At 52.7% G+C, this 21,174-nt stretch overlaps 1 protein-coding gene across 1 annotated transcript in view; it reads right to left on the bottom strand.

Moving 5' to 3' along the window:
• LOC131563694 (hydrocephalus-inducing protein homolog) overlaps positions 1–21,174 on the bottom strand; it is a 60,536-nt gene that overhangs the window by 16,803 nt on the left and 22,559 nt on the right. Inside the window, exons 19-45 of the mRNA XM_058813810.1 lie at positions 20,148–20,400; positions 19,438–19,581; positions 17,960–18,100; positions 17,138–17,454; positions 16,486–16,648; positions 15,903–16,004; positions 14,999–15,208; positions 14,002–14,130; positions 12,946–13,123; positions 12,312–12,472; positions 11,450–11,583; positions 11,298–11,357; positions 10,352–10,488; positions 9,592–9,713; positions 9,313–9,504; positions 8,840–8,944; positions 7,541–7,780; positions 7,108–7,288; positions 6,460–6,630; positions 5,989–6,162; positions 4,642–4,766; positions 4,100–4,228; positions 3,594–3,798; positions 3,009–3,132; positions 692–1,319; positions 585–621; positions 72–163 (exon numbers count right to left, since the gene is read on the bottom strand). Of these exons, the coding sequence (XP_058669793.1) occupies positions 72–163; positions 585–621; positions 692–1,319; positions 3,009–3,132; positions 3,594–3,798; positions 4,100–4,228; positions 4,642–4,766; positions 5,989–6,162; positions 6,460–6,630; positions 7,108–7,288; positions 7,541–7,780; positions 8,840–8,944; positions 9,313–9,504; positions 9,592–9,713; positions 10,352–10,488; positions 11,298–11,357; positions 11,450–11,583; positions 12,312–12,472; positions 12,946–13,123; positions 14,002–14,130; positions 14,999–15,208; positions 15,903–16,004; positions 16,486–16,648; positions 17,138–17,454; positions 17,960–18,100; positions 19,438–19,581; positions 20,148–20,400 (4,654 nt within the window). The remainder of the gene's footprint in view (positions 1–71; positions 164–584; positions 622–691; positions 1,320–3,008; positions 3,133–3,593; positions 3,799–4,099; positions 4,229–4,641; positions 4,767–5,988; positions 6,163–6,459; positions 6,631–7,107; positions 7,289–7,540; positions 7,781–8,839; positions 8,945–9,312; positions 9,505–9,591; positions 9,714–10,351; positions 10,489–11,297; positions 11,358–11,449; positions 11,584–12,311; positions 12,473–12,945; positions 13,124–14,001; positions 14,131–14,998; positions 15,209–15,902; positions 16,005–16,485; positions 16,649–17,137; positions 17,455–17,959; positions 18,101–19,437; positions 19,582–20,147; positions 20,401–21,174) is intronic.

Below are 21,174 nucleotides of genomic sequence, written 5' to 3'. Positions count from 1 at the left end.
GTCCCACCTGTCCCTGTCTAGCCTGGTCCCTGCCCTGGCACCTTCAGTGCCAGCACCACTGGAGCACCCACCAGATCCTCTTCTATAGCAGCACCTTCTGGTGCCACAATGCTGAAGGGCTCCACACGCTCTGCAGAGCCCAGCCTCTCCTCTGGGTACTCGACTATGGAGAGCACAGCAGCAGGGGGAAGGGGGGGGCCATCAGGATGCAGTCCCAGATGTTTCAGCAGCTAAAACAGAAGAGAAAATCCAGTTTATAGTTCTGTCACCTTCATCCTCACAACTCCTTCTTTGAAGGCACTGAGCTTTTGGCAATGGGGTTTTTAATTTACATGAAATACGAGTGCTTTGTTATGCCCAGCGGGGTGAGCAGGCTCCAGAGCAGACACAAGAGCTACAAGCAGGACTGGGAGAGTGACTCAGCTGAAGAAAACAATGGCCATGTCCTGGGAGGGTTTATGATTTCCGGGATGGGAAACTCTGAACAGATGGGATACTTGTACACAGAGTACTCCCACTTCCTGCCCATCTGAGGGATGGTGACAACCTCCCCATCCGCACAGATGATAGTCTTTGTGGAATACCATCAGGGACCTGGACGTGGCTCTGTGCCATTATCACCTGGGGGAACACAATGCTCCAGGGCCCAAGACCACAGCAAGCTCAAGATCTGAGCTTTGCAGGGTTTTACCTGGTCTTCCCTTGGCAGCTTCCCATCCCTCAGGATCTGCCCAATCATGGCCTTTGGATCTGAGACCTCAATGTCCAGGCACGGCACCCCAATGTGCTCGTCTCCGACTGCTCCTTCGGCAGCTTCGCTTCGCGTCCCCAGCTGAGATGACTGAAGACTTCTTTGGTCTCCACTTTTTTGTTCAGGCTTCTTCTCCACCTTCTCCTGAGGCTTATTGGTCTTCTGACCTTTGTTTTCAGCTGGAGACTTTCCCTTTTGGATCACAGGTAACTGCACGGTACCCTGAACCCTGTCCCAGCAGGAGAAAACCTGTGCAACATTCTGCTGCGATGAATCATAAATCTGAAACCTCAGGATCAAGTTCTCAATCTCAGCTTGGTCCTCTGGGATTTCAGTTTCCCCCATCCCTGCAGCTTTGGTTTCCCATTTCTCCGGGGCTTTGGTTTCTCCAGTCTCAGGGGCTTTGGTTTCCCCCTTCTCTGGGGCTTCCTTCCCCTCGGGTGATCTGGTTTCCTCCTTCGCTGGTTTTGGAGGTTGCTTCTGCATGGAGACACCCTTCTTTTCCTCCTTCCACCTCTCTAAGGCTTTTGCCTCCTCCTGAAGCTTTTGAGCCAGCTGCTTCAGCTCCCTTCAGCAAACAAAACAGAAAACATCGCTGAGAGTCACCACCAGAAACTTGAGCTCACCAGTCCTGGCTGGCCCTGCACTTCATTCCTTGACCCTGAGGCCAACATTTTCCTCCTCCCCCCACCAAATTCCAATACGATACATTCCCCCAAATCACCAACTCTTGGTCCGGCACCACCCTTTAGAATACTCAATCCTCAGTTCATCAAGAGGAGAAGGAGTCCTTCTTTGTGCCATGGACTTCTTGTCACACATGGCACCACCCGGAGATCCTTTGCCATCGTGACATCTTCCATGCCCAGTGCTCTCACCACTGAGCATGGACCAGGGCTGCTTCTGGGGTTTTCTTTCAAGGATGCCTTGTCTCATTCCAAAAAAGGCACAGTCTCTCCTTCGGGACATCTGTCCCCCCCAAGTTTTTTGCACCCTCTGGTGCCGAGGGGTACCCACACTGAATCCTCCTGGTTCTGAGGCACTGCCCCCCCTGGAAGCAGTCTCTGTATCACAAGGAAACAGTCCATGGCTATACAAAAAAAAGAGTCCATCAAAAAATGCCACTACATCATCTCCATTCTTCCAACATCTCTCTCTCTGCCCAGACCTTCATCACTCTTCTAGGAAGGGTTAATGTTCTGTAAAGTTTTCATTGTCCACAAAGGTGTTAAAAGCTCCCACAAGCAGCTGGACACATCGCTGGCTCCTCCCCCGCCTTTCCTCCTTCTAAGCCGTGCTGCCACACGTGTTTATCAAGGGTAACTCTCAGGCACGGCTGTTTCTCTCTCTGTCTCCCAGAAGTGTGTGGAGGGGAATACCTCTCAGTAGTTCTTCGATGCTTCCACCCTTGGGCCCCTCAGGGTCAGGCCCACCTCTCCCAGGCCGCGTGGCCTTCCCCTTCCCTGCACAGCCAGCAGCTGGGCTGGGGGAGAGATCAAACTCTCTCCCGCCTGAAATCCAAAGAGAACCTTCCAGGGGGCAGCCCTGCTTTTAACCCTGTGTTCTCAGAGGTGGATCCAATGTCCCAATGGCCACATCAGGCGCCAATATTAGAATCTGAGCGCCTATTGGTGACCACAGCATCCCAGAAACTCTATTTCCGGTCAAACCACCACACACTCCCACCTCCACACTTTGCCTATGTGTCCTGAGCTGGGCTGCCTTGCTGGAGCAGAGCTTCTCCTGGGCTTGCCCACTGCTGCAGCTGAAGGGGAGCCTAAAGGACATGAGCTTTCATGGGTGCTGTCCCACCATAAGGAGAACCCTGGCAGATCAGCATTGCAAGGACTGGCAATGCTGTGGCAGGACCAGGACCCAAAGCAAGGTTTGCTCTGTGCCCCACACCTGCCCATACCACAATCCCACTGTTTTGGTGAAGGGACATGATGAAGAAGGTGCAACTCAACACCATGGACCTAAAGACACCTCTAGAGGCAGTGCCAAGGCAAGCCCAGAGCCCAGCTCCCTGCAGGCAGCATCTAAGGCAGGTGGCTCACCACTCAAATAGAGAAGATCTTCTGTCTCAACAGAAGAAGGTCCTTCCTCTCTTGGGAGCCAGGGAGCTCAGAGTGGCCATCCCTGTGCTGCTTCTGGCCTTTGCTCTGCAGCACCTCTGAGCTCAGAGTCCTTGGAGCAGGGAAGCCCTCCAGGGACAATAACCCATGGAAGAGCAGTAACCCATGGAAGGCTTACTCACTTTTTCCTCCGTATGCGCTTCCTTTCCAGGATTATTTTATCCATTTCTGCTTTCTTCTCCTCAGGGAGCGCATCATACTCATCCTCATCTATTTGCAAGATATGTTCTGCTTTCCTCTGCAGAGCTTTTTCCCATTGCAGATCTTTAGCACAAACCAGAGGAGAAACCATGAGTGACTGCAAGCAGAGCTGGGTGCTCTGGGGCAGCTGCAAGGATTCACAGCTTTTCCTGACGCAGCCTATCATCCCAGGAGATATTGGGGAGCTCATATCCCTGCTCCAGAATTCAATCTCCCAAGCTATGGCCGGGAAGTGAGGTCCTGTGCTTTGCCTGGCTTAAGTGCACCAAGGCTGAGGACAGTTGTTTGTCACTCAGCTACAGCAGCTGGCACTTGTGCCCAAGCTTTAATGTTAGAGATTAAGGTGAGTCTTAAAACCTCAGATCTCCTGCAACTCTGAGATGAGTGCTGGTTACACTGAGGCAGAAGGCAGAAAGATTAATAAAAACATTTCTGCCAACCCAGATACACAGAGATAAGGGTGAGGGCTTGAGAGAAAAGATTTGAGAGGGATGGAGATATCTCACCTTCCTTCTCTGTTTCAGCTTCCTTCCTTTTTCTTTCAGCTTCCTCCCTGGTTTTCCAAGAATCATAATCCTCATGCAGGTTCACCATGAAGATATGACAACGATTCTTGACAGCTTTGAGTACACAGAGTAGGGAAGATTCCAGGCTGCTTGCAAAGAGGCTCTCCAAGCCATCAAAGATCACTCCCTTGGAGCAGTCTTTACGCTGTGAATAAAGGGAAGAGTAAGTCAGCCATTGCACGCAGGGGCCTCACAGCTGGACAGTGATCCCAGATGTCCCAGGGCACCAGCTATCCTTGTTCCAAGTGCAGTAGCTAAGAGCAGCTGGGACCTGTCCTTAGGCTCTGCCAACTAAGGGCAGCTGCAGCTTCCCCCAGGGTTCCCTGCACACAGTCCAGGATCCTCGAGCAGCATGTACAGAGCTGCTCCTCCTCCTCCTCTCTGAGTCGTACCTCAGTGCCTTCTCTCCGGAGCAGGAATGTCTCCTTTTCCCCCACCCCACACACCTGCAGCCTCTCACTGAGGATGTCCACCAGCAGCTCCTCGGGCAGCACACAGCTCAAGCAGTTCAGCTCTTCCCCACGACTGCTGACGATGTTCAGCTGCTGGGGCGCAGGAGCAGTGGAAACTGTGAACTGCAATGGGAACCATTGTAAGGAAAAGAAACCACAGTGGAAAGCCCTGAACAACTCCCAGTGCTGGGCTTGGAGCTGCGGTTCCTCACTAATGGAGACTAGAACAACCCTGCAGTGCAGGCTGGGGGCTCCAGGGGACGGTTCTGGAGGGCCCATCCCTTGGCCAGCAGAGACCCAACCTTGCAAGCCCCAGTGCAGCCTCCCAGCACTTTGCTCACTGCCTGCAGCCACACTAGCCAGGACTGCACTTTGCCAGCAAACCACTGAGAGCCAGTGGAGCTGTCTGCCAGAGCACATTCCCAGCCCAAGTCATGGCACATAGACCCACATAGAGCCTCCAATGCAAGCGGCCCCTGCCCATCTCAAAGACAATGCAAAGGTCCCAGGCATCAACCAGGGCAGATCATGTTTACCTTGATGTCATGTTTACCAAGTCTGCTGGCTGACTCCTTCTTTTGTGATGGAGGGGTCTTTTCTTTGACATTCTTGTTGACTTTTTCCCCAGAGGCTCGTTTATTCTTGGTCTGAGATTTTTTATCTGTACAGGGAACAGATGGTTCAGGGGGGCTTTGTAAAGCAAGCAGGCACCTTTGACTGCAATGGGCACAGCCTTGGGAAGGAACATGGCTCTTTTCCCCAGTCTGCTGGGCACTGGCAGCACTGTTTCCCAGAAGCAGCTCCTTCCCTGCTTCTCTTACCAGCATGGTAAAGCACACCATCCCATACTTGATTTTAAAGCCAGCACTATGTCCCTCCTAACAACTGTGCATGCAGGTGATGCTGCTTACACAGCAGTTCCCCTGCAGATCAAACCAGAGATTTGTCCTCCAGGGGCATTGTTTCCATACACTGCACCCATCCTGCATTCCCATGTGGAGACCTGCAGCCCTGCCACACTTGCATCACCCATCTCCACTGAAGCTAAATCCTCCTTGTGGGAAAAGCCCAGCTGGGACCCAGACTCTTCTTCCTTCCACCAGCTCCCAACCCAGCCAGGTTCAAAACTGAGCACTGCAAAACTTCCCCCTGCACCGAGCCAGGTCTGGCCTCACCCTGCAGGGCTCAGGGCACCAACTACCCAGGAAGTTTCATAAAAGTCTCCAGTCTCACATGGAGAACAGCCCAACGAGCTGTGTAACCTGACAGTGGCCACAGGTAACTCTCTGGAGAAAAGAGCTCATCTGGAGCATGTCTCTCATTGGAAATTCCTCTGGGAGGCTGTCCTTCCCTTCCTCTCATTTGCGAGGTTACATGCATAGTCAGTCCTCTTGTGCTCAATGAGCCACTTCAGAAGGCTTTTTCCTTGTTCAGGTGGGCAGCAATTCTGCCTGCTGCCCATAAGAAGAAGGCTCAATTCAGCTTTGAGGAAATATAAAATAGTTGGGAAAGAGACAGGCATGCTTTACCAGCCCTAGATGAGCTCTTTTCTCCAGAGATTTACCTACACCCACTGCCAGGTTACACAGCTCATTAGGCTGTTCTCCATATGAGACTGGAGGCTTCTATGAAACTTCCTGGGCAGTTGGTACCCCTAGAAACACGAACATGTGCCAAGAAAGGCAGCAAAGGGGGCTATAAAAGAACCTTTTTCTGAGCCCTTAAAATTGATTTCATTTTTTTGGCAAGCCAGTGATGCACTTCACCCATGTTCCCTAAGAGAAACCCAAGGACTGAAAAACTGCTGCTCTGAGTAAGAAGTGGACAGTGGTGGTGGGTTTCTCAAGCACTGGCCCTGGGTCCTTACCAGCATTTCTCCTTACCAGCATCACCTTCGTCTTTGCCTTCCAGCTCCAGGGCAGCCTGGGTGCAGAGCTCCCGGGCACGGAGCCCCGCTGGGCTCCCGTCCTTGGCCATGGCCTCTTTCACCACGGTGTCGATGGACACGTAAGCAGCGTCGTAATACTGACACAGGCCTGCTGCTATCTCTGTCTTTCCTGAGAGAGAGAGGAGGACTGCTTGGTGACACTGGCACAGGAGGCATTGCAGGGACAGGCCCTGGAAAACCTCCAACAAATTTCAAAGTTAAAATGACAGTGGGAAAGCAAGTGTCCCTCCAGGGGAGGCCATGAGGGAGGCAGCTGCAGCGTGGATACAAACTCTGAATGCTAGAGCCAAGTGGATCATCTCCACCTCCCGTTCAGCTGAGGACTTGCCTTAAACACCGTGGCCCACCAGGATGTGTTCCCCCTGCTCGTCCCTCTCCCTGCAGCCCTGGGCTGCAGCTCACGTACCTGCCCGGGGCGGCCCATGGATGATGACAACCATCCCTCCTTGGTGGGGCTGCGCCTCGCAGCTCTCTGAGTCCGGGTCAATGCCCAGGTGGCGCAGGACAGCCCGAGAGACAGGATTCCCAGCCTCTTTCACCATGGACTCAAGACAGAACGGGACAGCTCTGTGACGTGCTGCAGTGCAAAACCAGGGGGAAAAGTCAGCCTCCTGCCTACCTTTGATCCTCACCATCCTCCCCATGCCCTCAGATCCCAGGAAAGGAGACTCGGTGAAAGCAAGATGAGATTGTTCTTTTGCTGCTAGGAAGGTGCAAATATAAAAGAGCCAGTGATATTAGACCTGGTCCTATTGGCTGAGGAACTCATCCAGCCCTAGTCTTTGTGGCTAAGGGACACAAGGAAATATCCTGATTATTTCCCCAGTCTACGGGAGGCAGATAGGAGCTTGCTTTGGCTGCACTCAGGACTGGAAGAGGATGCCACAGCCCTTCAGCCAAGAGTTCCTCCACCAAGCTGGGGAACAGGCAGCTGCTAAAAGCACGGGCTTTCCCTGGAGAGCAAGGTGACAGAGAGTTCAGGGTGTATGGGCTGGAGTCCCTGCTGTGACCACAGGCAAAACAGACACCACCAAACCCTCACTGTTTTTCTGACCTGCTGCTGCATTGCCCATGGCCTTGGCCTCAGCCCTGGCCTTGAGCTCTGCCTCTTGAGCCTTTGGCCTCCTCTGTGCTTCATGGTCCTGCAGCACGTCTGGAGGCAGTGTCTCACCCACGGCACGTGGAGGCAGAAAAAAGCTCTTTTGGTACTCAGACCCCACTGCCATCCGCAGGATCTGTGTGTGGAGGGAAGAGAAGCCATACACAAGATTCCTTTTCTTGCCTTTCATCACAAAGACTCAACAAACCCATTTTCTGTCTCCTCCCTTCCTCCCAACAACACAAACTATTTAGTTTAGGTCCCCCCACAGCATGTCAGCAGAGCTGGCTTTGCCCTGGGGATTGCCTCCATCTCCCTGGCACAAGCCTGGGAATGCTGGAGTGCTGTGAAGCTTGGGCAGCGTGTACATGTGGACCAGACTTCTCACCTTCTCCTCCTCAAGGTACTGCTCATCAAAATCCAGGGAATAAAACTCAATGGAGAAGTTGCATGGGTTCTTCACCACCACTGTGGCCTCCACCCCATCGCTGTCCACCAGCATCCATCCCATCTTTAGTGCTGGGGGCCTGAACTCCAACCGTGGCTCAAGACCTTGTCCTGAGAGGTGCAGCTTTAAGTGATTGCTGCTCCCACAAATGATAAGCTCCAGCTCATTCTTGTAAGACCTCTAAAAAGAGGAAAGCGCAGAAAACTCATCCATGAAGTCTCAGATGACAGGACCCCAAATACAGCAATGCTTGCCCCAAGGTCAGGGTGTTATCAGTCCCTCCAAGGTGAATGGAAACCAGATATTTACTTATGCTAGGGACTAGAGCATCTGTAGTAGTCTGGGTCTGAGTAACTGGGATGAATGCTGGTGTGCACTGTAACTGGGTATCAGATGGATGTACAATGGCCTGTCAGACATTTTCACCTAGTCATGCAGGAGTGCAGTGCTCATGGGAAAGGCCCTCAGGGTTTCAGTGTCCAGACACAGTCCTGGCACTGCTGCATCAGGCAAACACCAGCTCCAGGAGAGAGGCAAATGAGCTCTTGCTGGCCAGAAATAAGGGCCATCTTCTCTGCTTAGTGTTTGGCTCTGGTCCAAGCCAGACACAAGATGGTTACATTTCTTGAGCAATTAAAAGATCCCTGGGAGTGTGTGTGGGCACAGAAGCACTTGTGTCCATGCTGGTACACACTGCCACTTTCCAAGACCCAGCAGCCACAGGCAAACCACTTTTGGGAATGCTTTGTCCTTTGAGCTGAATCCCCAGCTGCACAGGAATGTGCAGGCAGGCCAGAGCCCCAGGGACTGCTGGCAGCACCCCACTACAGGTGACTGTCCTGCCGTGCCCAGGAAGGTGGGTGGTGGCTGTTTGGTCTCTCAGTCCTGCAGCAGGATGAGCCATTCCAGGATTATCCTCTGTGAGTGGGCAGCTGCTCTGCACTGAGTGTCACAGCTGCAAATACAGCCAGGCAAGGGGCAGGCTGAGGGGAGTTGGGCACATCCCCCCCATGTGCCAAGAGGCAGCCTCAGAGCCCTGGTGCTCTCTGTGCAAGCTCCCTGTGGGCATTTCAAAGCACATCTCACGGGAGTGCTCTGTGGGGTGAACTGAGCCACGCTGAGTACGGGGTTTGCAGAAGGCTCCCTGTGAAGGCAGAGCTCCTACCACACTCTCTGCACCAGGCCCTCATTTCCAGATAGCCCTGACAGGCCTCCTGGGCTGACACCCGCCAATCTCACCTCCTCCTCAGGTGTAAACTGGATATGCAAGTTCTGCCACTTTCCTGGATCAAGGGTTCCTTTGGAGGGCATCACGTGAAAGGGACAGGGCTCGTGCTGATTGTTCTGGGCACAGAAATCAATAATGTGAGGTCTCCTTGTGTTCTGAGACACTGACACGGTGCTGAGAGCACCCACAGCCAAACCAAGTGTGGCCCCAAAGCCCAGAGCTGGAGGGAAGCCCTGTAGACAGGGCAGGCAGATAGGGAACTACTGTCCTCAGAGGAGGAGGAGGAATGGGTGAAGATGGCAGCAAAGCAAAGCATCAGCTAATGGAACAGGTTGAGGCAAACCAGCCTTGATCTAGACCCTCAGAAGTTTCCTCAAACACACTGTAGACCCAAGAGCTCAAGCAGCCACAGAGCAGAAAGGGCAAGAGTCACAAAGAAAACCCAACCAAGCAAGGTCTGTGTTCAAGGTTGCCTGTGCTTTACCCTCAGAGCAGGCTCCTTGGAAGCAATGAACCATTTGCAGGGTACTCGGAACCAGTTGAAGAGTCGGATGGTCTCAACCTGGCAGTCCCCAACAAGGATGTCAGAGAACTGCAGTTTGTTCTTGGAGAGGGTGAGTGACAGTTCAGACACAGTGGCACGGATGCGGATGCTGTACATAGGGCCTTCTGTCACCTGGAGAAGGACAGAGAATTCAGCAGAGCGTGCAGGTGACATCTGCTGCTGTGCCCAGCCTGCTGCCTGCCCCAAGAGCTGTGGTACCTCTATGGGCAGCACCACTTCCACGTCACCATATGGCTTGTGGGCACTTTCAAAGCGCACGTCGAAGTCCACGCTGTTGTTGGGGGGCAGGCAAATCATCTGGTCCAGGCCCACACTGAAACCTTGAACAGATGAACACAAAGCAGCTGAGATACACACAAAACACAAAATGTGTCCAAGCATTTAGGCCTTACAGGTGTCCTGGCTGAGAGGTGTGGCAAAAGCCCCACGCTGTGCTGTGACCTGGACAAAATCTTAAGAGTGCACCTGAACACCCTTCAGACACAGTGAGCCGCTGTGTGATGGAAGGGCAGCCTTGCCTCAAGGCCTCTTTTGGAAACCTCTTTTGATCCACCAGAGGATCTCACAGGCTGCTTCCTCAGTAAAGGCTGAATACAGGTGCTGTGAACCTGTGTGAACTCCAAACAAAGCACTTCCAAAATACAGCAGACCCCACTGGTTGGCAAAAGAAGCCCACAGAGTGTCCAAAGAAACTTGCTGCTTGTGGGAGCCAAGGGTGGAAGATGCTGAGAGGTGACCAGGGTGATGGTCACCATTGGCCCCTGCACTGAAGCGTTAGGGCAGTCACAGGCAGGCCAGGTCCCTGGGCATGGCTGGCCAGGAGAGTTCTGCCTCTACAGCTCCCAGCAGGGGCACTGAGAAGAAAAAGCTCAGAAACCTCCCCAGGTTCAGGGGCTTAAGCTAATCTGTCTGAGACACCTCCTTCAAGGGCACAGGAAGTGTCTCCAGCACTGCTTACCTGTGTCCTGCAGGACAGATACATCGACCTGGAAGGACACATGGATCTGCCCAGGGTTGGTGATCTTCAGAGAGCGTGACTTAGTGTAACCCTTAAGGACAGGGCCCATGTCCAGGACATACTCGAGCAGCTCAACTCTGCAAGGAATAAGGACAGTCCTTAAACCACAGCCTGGCTACACATCCAAGTGGATGGAGGATACAAATAAAGTGGCTATTTCTCTATTCACTGCTGTCAAAACTCAGCTCAAGCCCATGAAACCCATGGCCTGACCACCTGGCAATAACTTTGGGAAGTCAGGAGAAGTGCAGGTCCTAGGTTTGATCAGCTACTAATGGTACCTGAAAATAAAATTATTTTAAAATGGACACTGGCCACAGCTCATCTGCCATGAAAAGCCAGTCTAGGTGAGTCCACTGGGCCTCCACTGCTCGCAGTGGAACTGCCTAGCCTGGTGTACAGCCTGAGCCTGAAATTGCTTTGGAGTCTAGGAATAAGGTTTGCCTGCACAGGAAATCTTCATTGCTCTGCAACCTGACCACATGAGCTGCTCTGCAGAGCATCTCCTTCCTGAATTGAAGCTCCCGTGCTTGTGCTGCATCACGATGGTGCAAAGGGACAGGCCAAGTCACCTAGATAAGCCCTGTCACCCCACCAGGATCCAAACCATCTGATGTTGGGTTTTAAAGGGTTTGCTGACACGTGCCGTTCCCTTCTCCTTTTGTTCAGTGTCACAGCTGCACAGCTGTTAGTTGGAAGCAAGACCTCAGCTGGGAGTTGTCTCTTTCAGAGCTAAGCAGCAGGGACAGAATCTATGCTGCCTGGAAGGGCTAGAAGGTCTGCACTGGGTCCCCCAGCTCTAGGGACTGAACCCCACACCTGTGGGGAGCTGAGCAGTGCAAAGCTCAGCGTGGTGCTGGGGAAGGGAGGACACTCCGCTGCTCACATGCAGCGTGTCACAGCCACCAGGACCAGACCCCTTCTGGAGTCCAGGCTGTTCCCAGCTCTGCAGACACAGGGAGCTCTCAGGAGAAGGGGACATAGCTGGGTGTTCCCACCCAGGGGCACCTGGAGATGGGGATGGGAGTCCCTACTCACTTGACAAGACTCTGGCACAGCTCCTTGTCAGGGAACCTGCTCTTCAGGGGATGGGATGGAAGAATTTGCTGCAGTTCTACAAAAGGCTTCTCTATCAGCATCCTCATAATCTTTATCTGCAGCTGAGTGTCTGACTGAAGAAAGGGAAGACAGTGGCTGGTTAGCAAAGGTCCCTCCCAAAGCCCAGCTTGCACCTGAGAAAGGATCCCAGCCCACTCTTGTTGGGAGGGGGTGTGGGGTCCTCCTGTCGGGCTGCTCAGTGCCTGTGACACCTCCTGCTCTCTTAGCCAGGACCTCATCTCCAGGGAAGTAACTCCAGCATCTTTGCCTGCCCAGACACTGTTAGCAAAGCTGATCTGGCCAGGCAGACAGACAAGCCAGGAACCTTCCAGAGCTCCAGATACTTGCCTGCCCCCAGCCGGTACCAAGGCAGCTTGGACAGAATCTGTCTTGAAAGGGAACTGGCACCAAGCTGGTGCCTCGTGGAGATGAGCACCTCCAGCACAGCCCCAGGGCACAACCAGGCAGCTGCTGTCGAGGTCTGTAAATCTGGCAGGGCTAGGGTTGGGAACAATGAACTCCCCAGCAATGACCTGCATCTCCTTCAAAGCACCATCAACTCCATCCCTGGAGCATGGCCTTCAGCATCTCGCCCTGGGCCAGCCAGGAAGCTGCTGCAGCCCCAGAAGAGACCATGACCAGCGTGGCAGCCCTAGGGGCAATGCTGAGGTGACACAAGGTTGTCAGTGGGCAGGGAGGTCCCAAGTGTCATCAGGGCACCAGGAAGCTGCTGTGGGCTGCAAGGGGCTCAGGTGACATGGAGAGGGTGGCCTGTGCCAAACAGGGCTGCAGCTGTTCTTACTACAGTGCCAGAGGCAATCACGCTGGGCTGCAGGTCCCGAATCTTCAAGGTCTCAGTCTTTGGGCTCTGAGGCTTCTTCAGAACAACTGATTTATAGCTGGGATCAAATATTTGCCGGCGTTTTATGAGCCGTTTCAGTGTCTTCTCATATTTTTCATTTCCTGAAGGAAGAAAGCATCCACAAAGAGAAGGGTGAGCAAAGTGCCAGTCCCATTTAAGCTGGGAAGTCCCCACCTCCCAACACTGGTTTCTTCCAGAAAGAAATCCCTCAAGACATCTATGGAAAGTGGATGCTGCTGCTCCTCTCTGAATCTCATCCCCTGCAATGTCACACAAACCCAACCCTGCCAGAAGCCCTGCCAGCCTCTCTTACAGCTTTCCCAAGCCTTTCACTCTAGCCATCGTCCTTCAGGACCCTGCCAGATGGGCTGGCAGGCTCTGCAGGTGGGTTCCTGGGACAAAGCCCACATGGGATGCTCTGCTCAAGACTCATGAAGCAACCAGGGGGCTTGACTTGATCTGGGAGTCCTGCAACCCTGCAGGCTCGGTGGCATTGGCATGAGCTGCCCTATGGGCACACGGTAGGGAACAAAACCAGAGGGGCCCTTCCTGGGGGCAGACAGGCAGTGCCCACCTCTGATGTTCCAGGGCAGGTCCAGACTGATCATGGGAAAGGATGCTTCTCCTTTCAGGCAGATATTTTCTGGTTCCAGGTCACCCACTTTAAGCTGGTAAGTCCTGCTGAAGGCTCCTGGTAATCCTGGCATGTAAGAGAATTTCAGCAGTCGCTTCTTACCAGGTGCAAGGGAACCCTGCAGGGATGGGGAAGAGAGAGGGAATGTATCAGAGTGTTTGATGGGGGGTGGCTCAGGGGACAGACAGGCTGAGGAGACAGGTTCTCATCTAGAAGACCACATCACCTTCATGATAAATATATTACAGTATTGGCTTTCACAATTGTTAGAGTAAATACTATGTGTTTTATAAGGATGACTTTTGTAAAAGAAGTTTTGCTAAAGTTTACAGCTCTTTTAATGAGAATGTTGTGTTGTGTTAGCAATGTTGGTGAAGAGTTGTTGCAATATTAACATTTAACCAATGAAGGAATGGAAACCTGTTGAATGCGTTGAAAAGTTACAAATGACCAGGACTAGGCCAACTGCACACGCTCCATCTGCTGAGCAGGACCCGACACAGCGCCTCAGGGCTCTAGCAGTGACGTTTGTCCCTGTCCTCTGTTGCTCTCTCCATTTCTCATGTTCTCTCTTTTCTGTCCCCCCTCTGGTCGGGACCATGCCCTTTCTTTATCAACAAACAGTTTTCAGATACAACACTTGCTGCGTTTGTGCCTTATTTTCATCTGAGAAATCTATCAAAAAGAATTCTCCTCTGCTCCCCTTACAGCAGGACAGGACAGTGACCCACACACCTGTGCCTCCCGCCCGTGTCGCCTCTGACAGCAGAGCCACCCACCAGCCAAGGCCGTGGGGGAGTCTGTCAGGAGAGCACTTGTTTGACCTTCTCTGGCCCCAGCAGAAATTGCTTACAGCCCTGTCTCTCTCATGGCTGGGTTTGGGCTTTTCCCCTCTGACTTTGTTCCCCCTTCCCCACCTCCCCCCTTTCTTTTTTCCTTTCACACTCTCCTGGGCCACCTGACACAGGGCTGGGCTCAGTCACTTGTGCTACTTACAGTGGTGGGGTTGACCAGAAACACACCAGGCAGATGCTTATCTGCAGGGCTAGGGTTTAGCACCCAGTTGAGTTCAATCTTGCCACCATTCACCAGGGTGACATTGCTGTGATGAATTTCATTAAACATCTGAAGAGAAGGCACAGGAGAGGGAAGTTACAGACCTGGGCCTGCTGCTGAGAATCTCCTTTCTCCCTCCTGGGTTTGAAAGCAGACACATCATGGGAGCAGGGACCAGGGAGGAGACAGGGGCACTTGGGAACCGGGGAACCCCCAGGCACAGGGCACCTGCACAGCACCAGAGAGCTCTGGCAGCACACAGAGCTGTGGTAACAACCACGTGAGGGCCAGCAATGAATGAACCAGGGGACACAGGCCCTCCTCTGCCCTCTGAGGGGTCACCAACAGCCAGGAGAAACAGAGACAGCACTGAGGCATTCCAGAAGAAAAGACACCTGCATGCAAGTATTGGCAAGCAACATGGATGCAACAAGGGAGTCACCCAGGGCAACACAGACAGAGCCAGCAGCTGGGAATATCTGTGGGCTTTTGACTGGAAAAGAGTGAAGTGGGGATTATTCTGGGACAGTCTCTCCAACTGCAGTGACTGGAAGCCCAACTTCTTGCCTGGATCATTGTGTGGATTAAGCAAGAGCTTTAGACAAGAGCATCTCCTTGGAGGTCAGGCTTTAGGAGTGGACCAGCAGAGGGATGTCTCAGGGACACACCCCTCAGAGCATCCCCACTGGGCCCCTGCCTGCCCCAGGAGGCAGTGTTAGGTACCCTGAAAAAGAGGCATTCCCAGCATTGTGGAGAGGGTTGGAGATGGCCATTTTAAAGCAGCTTGGATGCCAGATGTGTCCCTCAAAGGTTGGACTTCCAAGCCCCAGAGCCAACAAAGGGGCTGGGAAGGGCAGGGAGCCCTGGAACAAGGTGGGCAGGAACCTGCTGGCCGTGGTGCCAAGGCAAGGAGCTGTGCCAGGGATGTGTGTGGTACCTGTAAGCCACGGTTGATCTCCTGGGGCCTCACGAGGTAGCTGAGATGTGAGATCTCCCCAGTCAGCATCACCTCGTAGGTGGGACCTCCCTCCACGTGGCACAGCGCCGTGACATCGGAGATGGTGTTGAGGTGGCCGCAGAAGGTGAAGGAGACCTGCTGGCTCTCTCCTGGCTGCAGCACACCTGACACTGGCAGGATACTGAAAGCCTGCATGGAAGACAGGAGAGACTGAGCTGTTGAGCATGGCAATGGATGCAGAAGAGCATCTTGGAGCAAAGTGCAGCTGTACCTGGAGGGGCCTATTCCCCAAACACTGCCAGAATCACCCTCATCTCATCCTGCATCCATGCCACTGACCAGTGGAGGGACCATGGGGAAAATCTTCTCCCATACTCACAGATCAATGCATTAATTAGTACATTACAGGAAAGTGAACTGGGATGTCTCCTGGCAGTAGAAATTCTCTCTGATGCACAACTTGCCTTTAAGAAGCATTTCTTACTGCTTTTAGAAAAGAAGGAGACTCTGAGAGCTCTTGGAGCTGAGCAAAGGACTCCAGTCCAGCTCATCTGACTCCTGCGGCTCTTCCCCTCTCTCTGATTTAAATGCTGCTTTCTCAACATGCTACAGCAAAAGCTCCTGCAAAAATTTCCTATGGGCCACCTGAGGAGTTCCAGGGAGAGCAGTGCCCTCCACAGGTGCTGCAAAGTGTCCTTGGGCAGCCCTACAACGTGTCCTGCACAGCCTCTCCAACTACCAGCTGCTCCAGCAGCACTTTGTGATGGGCCTGCAGGGATGGGAGGCCCCTCTGTGGCCAATGCTGAGGGCCACCAGTGGCACTGGGAGCTGCAGCCCTGCTTGCCACACTGACAGTGTGCAAGTGAGACAGATTCCCTCTTACCTCCTGCGCTTCGAGGGAAGTCTGCGGTGTGTCCACGGAGCAACTGACTCCCTCAAACCCCACTTGGAGGCGAGGGTATTCAGGAATTTGTTCTGCTTGCACCTGAAAAACAAGCCATTTTCTATGCTAGGAGGAAGAGATAGCCACTTTGCAAAGTCTCCCTTTGTAAGACAGCTTCAGGGCCAGCAGTGCAATAGCAGCTCTGGGTGAAAGCAGAGCCCTGCAAACAGGAGTCTGGCTGCCTTGGGAAGAGGCTCCATGGAGATCAGGATCATCTCAGCTGGCTCTGGGAAGGAAGCTGGAGGCCTTACCATGATGATGCAGATAAAAGCCTCATCTTACATTGTGAAGGCAAAAAATCCCACACTCAACACAGGTCTGTAGGATCTGAGTGGGCTTCTCCAAGGAAAACTCTCCTATTTCTCCCTCCCACAGAGCCCATGTCCAGCCACTGGTCCTGCTGCCCAGCCCACTGTCAGGGCACAGGACAGCAGGGCAGCAAAAAGGGAGGTCAGCACGAGCAGGACTTGGTGGTGGCAGGCTGGGGAGGTAACACAAGCAGTAGATGTACAAGAAAATCTACCTTGTCTCTTAAAGACTGGTTAAAATCGTGCATTGTGCTCAGCATTCTGGCTGTCTCCTCATATCTCATCTTGAAGTGTCTCCATCGAGATGCTGGGTGATCCAAATAGGTTGCCTTCCCCTTTGGTGGTTGGGGTTTGAATTTAGGTGGGTAAAGCTCATCTCTGGAAAATAACATAACAGCAAACCCCAGTGGCCAGCAGCAGTAACTTGTAGCTCTACGATCCCTGGTGCTAAGTGGCTCTTTCTCTGGTCTTGGGACCTTCTGGGCATCCTCCAGCACAATGCAAGGGAGGAAGGCAAGGAGCAGAGAGCAGCTCCTGCAGAGAGGACCCATCCCAAAGCAGAGGGGCCAGAAAGGCCTCCAGCAGCACTGTGGAAGCTGGGACTAGGAGCCCTTCATCAAGATGGACATGGCCTCAGGCCACAGAGGCCTGAGAAAGCAGCTTTCACCCCAGCTTTCCTTCCCAGGGGAAACCACTCTGGGGGCTATGCAGCATCAAACTGGTGGAAAACTATTCCCTGAGCATCCAGCCTGAGCACAGCTGCTCAGTGTCATTTGTCAGACCCCAGGCAAACAGCTTTGTTCTTTGCCAAGTACAAACAGGACACCAGCAAGAAGAGCTTCAAGAAGAGAGCAAAGGTGCACATACCTAAACCTGGTCACCTCGCTGTCGGACTGGAATGACCAGTGGTACTGGACGGGCAGTGGGCTGCAGTTGGTTATCTCCAGGAAACGCACTTCTTCAGTGCCAACCCTGATGCAGCCAAACTCCAGGGAGCTGGGCTGCATTTGGAGATTTGGGAAGTGCACTTCTCCCTGAAGGCTGATACGCTCCACAAAAGGATGGCCCCTGACCATGTCTATCTTCAGAACCTTCTCTTCTTTCCAGCTCTTAAAATCCAGTTCATAAGCTGGATCAAACACGATGTAGAGATGGCAGGTCTCCCCTACATCCACTCTCACAGGCTGCAAGGAGATGAGCAGTAATTAATCACCCGTGGGATGATGTCCCAAGGTCTGACAGCAGCAAACAGTAAATGCTCAAAGTGAGCCCAGCATGGGCTCCTCAGGTTCATGGAGCCCATGGGTTCATGGTTCATCTCTCTACAGCAGGGGTCTGACTGCAGGCACCACAGTCCAGTCCAGGATCCCTCAGGCTCCCGTTGCTGTGCTCAGCCCCAATCCAAGGGGGTGGCTGCTGGAGAGCTGGCATGCTTTCCAGGAGACACCTTTACTGCATGCCTTGCCCAGACCCAGCTGCCTGCTCCCTCCTCCCTGTGCCTTAAAGCCAGGATGGATCTTCTCAATTCAGATGAGATTTTGATTCTTTCAGCAGCTTTGCTGATTCAGCTCAGGCCAGCCCATTGCTGATGATACAGAATAGACTTCTAGACTCAAGGAGCTCCCAACAGAAAGGTACCACCACATCCCTCCTCTCCAGACCCCACTGGAGGAGTCCAGGGCTGCTCACCTGGCCATCTGGGAGGGGCTGCTGCTCCTCATCACAGACCTGGAACGGCTGCTCCAAGTCCAGCATGAGGTCCAGTGGCAGCAGGCAGGTGTTTTTTAAAGACAAAGGCTGGTACTGCAGCCTCAGGACATCACTGGGTTTCTATAGAAACAGGAGACAGGGAAAAACAGTATCAACTAGACACAGACCTCCTTCTGCTTCTGCTGCAGCTCACAGTTTTCAGCCTCAGGAGTGCATTCATTTCTATTTGCAATTTCTATTTGTTTCTACCCTTCCAGGAGGTTTTTCCTGACAGCAGATGCTTTTCATGTTTAGAAACCACAGCACCCTCTGGAGGACAGAGAAACACTCCCAAGTACACATGAGGGAATAGGCCCCTGAGCGGAGGTGGCTGCTTGAACAAGATCTAAAGCAGAAAGTGAATCCAGGCCATTGGTCTCCAGTTTTGTCTCTCTATTGGGCAGAACAGCACTAGAGGATCTTCACTCACTGACAGTCATTTCTCACAACCTTCCTGGCTCTAGCAGCCTCCAAAAGCACTTTGTCTGCACCACGTGTCCTGCAGCCCCTGCTACAGGCACAAGGTGTCTGTGGTCACAAAGCTCTGAGCAGCCTGGGCTCTTCCTTCCTGTCTGTGCATTGTGCTGGGCTTCCTGCATGGTTTAGAGAAACCAGAGACTTTGGGAAACGACTTCTGTACGTACTGGTACCAAACAGGTGCTGTGCCATAGAATGCAACAAATCAGTTTGTGTGCGTGGCATCGAGCAGAACCCAGGCAGAATCAGGGAGAGCTGAAAAGCTTCTAAATTACATCTGAACTGCCTGTTCCAGGGATTCTGTACTTCACTGGAAGCCTGGGAACCAGAGGAAAGGCCTGAAACTCCAGAAACCAAATCATTAACCGTCTTCTCTTTTTCACACAACTGGCAGGAGGAAGAAAGATGATGCTGGAGTTGGGATCCAGAGACTAAAGGGCACCTGCTCTGCCTCAGTGTTATCATCACTGCAGTTGCAGGATACCTGGGGATCCTTTGAAGCAGAGGAGGCTTAGGGAAATGCACAGAGCTGTACCATACAGCTGTACCATCAAGCATCCATGCCAACAGCAGAGAAGGCAAAGAGACACAGGAGATGTTGGGTTTTTCCTTGTCAGCCTGAGGAATTCACAGGAATCTCCAGATTTCCCAGCTTCCCTACAGCATCAGTGTACAGACATCACCGTGCCTTGGAGGGTCCTCAAAAGCCTCCCTTTACAGTGAGCACAGAAACTGGCATTTCTCTGGAAGTGGCCACCATCTCCTTGGCACTGCAGCTGGAACTGCACTTTTACTTTGGGGAAGTCAAACACCAGTCTCATCTCTAAAAGCATCTTCACTCACTATACAAAGTGCCTCAGCAAGGGTAAAGAGGGGCTTCAACACAAGCACACACCCCCCTCAGCCATGCTGTTAAATGCCAGCATGCAATCCAGACTTACCTTCTCCACATAGAAAGAGAATTCTCTGGCTGATACTTCTATAGAGGGATGAATAAACTCACAGGTGATGATTGTTTCTATTATCCTCTCCATCTTGGAGGCTGTCCCAGTGATAGCTTCACAGAACACATAATCCTGCACCTCCTGCAAGCAAGAGTCACTTGTCACCAGTGGGTAGTGGCAGGGCTCCCTGCAAATGCCCTGCATTGGCTCTGCACCCACCACGGGCCCTATTCCTGCCACAGTTACAGTCACTGCCCCCTCTTCTTCCTGTGCTCAATTGTCTGTGACACTGCACCCCAATAACCACAAAGGGCACTTGTGAGAAACCCCCTCCCTTGACATGGCTTTTGTTTCACTCTGTGCTCACCCCAGATAAACCACTTGGCACTTGTTTAATTCACTTTCTTTTTGGGCTCCTAGTCTAAGTGGAACTTATTTCTCTGCCCTTCTTTGTTGACTCAGCATGCAACACTGCTTGCCCCAAAAGAGCAATATTTCCTTCCACCCCTGCTTTGGGATCAGCACTGGGTTTTGGTAGCTGTGGAATCACAATAAAGTCTCAGCGGGTCTGATGGTGGCCAGCAAGGAAAGCAACTGGTGCTGCCACAGAAACGTGTAGCCTTAAATCAGTTTTGTGAAGGCCCCTGCTCATGTCCCCAGGCAAACGTCAAGGGACGGTGGAACAAGCCCAGAGGAGGGGATCTCACCTGTGGGATGCGGGAGAAGCCTCGCAGCACCATGTCCTCAGACTGGCCTCGCGCCAGGCCTATCGCTGGTGACTTCACCCCAAATGCAGGCTTGGCACGTTTGGGCTTCTGGGAATCATCCTCGGGGCTACTGAGGGCTGAGACACTCTGGGCCTCCTCCTCAGGTGGGCTGTAGCATTCTGCACTCCAGAAGAGCTGATGGTAATGGCGGCCCTTGTTTGTTACTTTGAACTGACGAATACAGGGCACCAGGCTGGAATAGAAGGCAGGATGGAAAAAAGTATGGGAGTAGCTATTTCCCTGGTCATCAGATTGCTCCCAGTGAGCAACCTGAGGTGTTGATTGCATGGAGACTGTCTTCATCTCCAGCTCTTAATGTGGACCAGAAGTAGTGTGTGATAAGCTGCCCTTTTCATGTCATTATTGCAACGAGAAATATGTTTATAACGGTAATGTAACATTTCCAGGTGAGGATAACAGGACGTGGTGTTTTCCCCCAAAATGTTTGTTCTGGGGTGATTCATACTGTTGCTGTATTTTGTGTTAATCTGTGCCCAAAACTGAAACTGAATCTTTGAGATGGTGCCCTTGGGGACCTTGTGTGTAGGGGCAGGATTGCAGACATTCCTAAAAGCTGCCTCAGAGGCAGTTTCTGGATGATCCCAGCAAGCTGGCAAAAATCATCTGCCTGCTTCAGGAGAGGAAACCAGGGGAGCAGAGCCTCTCTCATTCATATCAGCCTTGGCTCTGCACTGGGAGCCATTTGTAGAAACTTCATTTTGCAATTAGAAACTGTTTGGAAGTGAACTTTGAAAACTCTGCTGGCAGCTCTGCCTCTGCAACTGCTCTGTGGGCTCCTGCCTTACTGGTAGGGGTTGTCACCCTCCTGTCTCTTTGTTCCCAGGGCCCCTGCTTGCCTGGGAGGTGCCACTGGGAAAGGGCAAGGGCAAGAGAAAGGATCTTCCTTACCTTGGTCCCTCAGCCACATGGTGGGACTGCCTCATCTGGGCACCATTTCAGGAACCTT

Source organism: Ammospiza caudacuta, chromosome 13 (assembly GCF_027887145.1).
Source record: "Ammospiza caudacuta isolate bAmmCau1 chromosome 13, bAmmCau1.pri, whole genome shotgun sequence".
In the NCBI taxonomy this organism is placed as follows: domain Eukaryota; kingdom Metazoa; phylum Chordata; class Aves; order Passeriformes; family Passerellidae; genus Ammospiza; species Ammospiza caudacuta.
Note: the sequence above shows the minus strand (reverse complement) of the source record. Positions and strands in the feature narration are given on the sequence as shown.